Source organism: Condylura cristata, unplaced genomic scaffold (genome assembly GCF_000260355.1).
Source record: "Condylura cristata isolate star-nosed mole 26May11 unplaced genomic scaffold, ConCri1.0 scaffold00017, whole genome shotgun sequence".
NCBI lineage: Eukaryota > Metazoa > Chordata > Mammalia > Eulipotyphla > Talpidae > Condylura > Condylura cristata.
In genome coordinates this window covers 37,752,308-37,753,645 of record NW_004567118.1, presented here as the reverse complement: position 1 = coordinate 37,753,645, position 1,338 = coordinate 37,752,308, and the positions used below count along the sequence as shown (strand labels likewise).

Sequence of the window (1,338 nt, the reverse complement as noted above, 5' to 3'; positions counted from 1 at the left end):
CAAGAAGGCTGAACTTCTGTGTAGTGACATTTGCATAGCTGAATGGCTACATAAGTGGCTTCCAAGTTAGTTGAATAGAACTGATTTTTATGTGTTACTTGTTTAGTGAAGTTGAAATTTTAAAAATATTTAGAAAGTTCATCTATAATTTTCAAGTGGGAGAAAACTAAGAGTACATCTGTATTTGTCTTTAGCAATAGCAGATCTACTGGATTTGAAGTACAGATCATTTTTCAATTAAGAGCAGTGAATTTTCTGTGCAGGAAGTAGATTTGTTTTTTCCTCTTTTACAGGCTACCAAAACTCAACTTAGCAAAGTGTACTCTGCCATGTTGGCCATTCATTCAAACAAGCCGGGTATGATGAAATTCTTGTCACTTCTTTTTCTATCTCACATGTAGACTCAAGCCATTTTGGGATTTATTTTATTTGATAAACCTAAAAGGAATTATTTTGATAACCTGAGTGTAGGCACACGTGGCCTTGACAGTTTTTATTCCTGAGAGACTGCCTCTTAGTTTACCCCTATCTCCTGTGTACAGATTATTGTGCCTGTGGTCATGGACTATGTTTCTTTTTAGTTGTTGGTAGCAGAAACTCTTCTTTCCTATGAGGTACATTCTATTTGAGGCAATCAAATGTGATGGATTTGAAAAATTTAAAGCAGGTTATATATTAATACATATGTTACAGGAGTGCTTTGCACATTGTCGGTAGTCATGTTTTGTAAGAGAAAGACTTATTTGTGTGAATGGTTGATTATTTTTACAGTGGAGGTGCTCCAATGCCTGTCCTCAAGAATTTAGCTCAAGTAGGCATTTTATCTGATGCAAAACTCAAATAAGCTATGCTTGGCCCAGTTTATTTAGAAGGATTGGCAGGACAGCATTAGGTATGTTTCTTCAGAATATTATTAGCAATTGAGAAGATAACTTAGCTGACAGGTTAGGTTTAAGGGGATGAGACCAGGTGAGGAGCCACTCTGACTTAGAAGACTCTTGAATGGGCATAGCCCAGGGATCCTAGAAAGGTCTGTGCTCAATTTCAGGAATCACATACGTACGAAAGCCCAACACAGTGACTATACGTATATTTCATAGCCCTCTTAGTCCATATGTAGTTACCAACCATGGATCATTTTATAAAAAGCAGTCTTGACTGGTAACATAGCTCACTTTATTAAGTTTTAGGGAAATAGCTAATAGGTTAACAAAATGTTAATTTTCCATAAAGGACAAAGGTTTTTCCTTTTAATTTTTTTAACAAGTTAATTTCATTTTTATCATCAGCATCACTATTAGGTGATAAACCAGATGTTCTATCACCCTCCATTCTGGT

General features: G+C 35.7%; 1 protein-coding gene across 1 annotated transcript in view; it reads left to right on the top strand.

Moving 5' to 3' along the window:
- The window catches only part of UTP6 (UTP6, small subunit (SSU) processome component, homolog (yeast)), a 26,444-nt gene that overhangs the window by 5,171 nt on the left and 19,935 nt on the right, over positions 1 to 1,338 (top strand). The window contains exon 3 of the mRNA XM_012726104.1: positions 294 to 357. Within this exon, the coding sequence (XP_012581558.1) occupies positions 294 to 357 (64 nt within the window). The remainder of the gene's footprint in view (positions 1 to 293; positions 358 to 1,338) is intronic.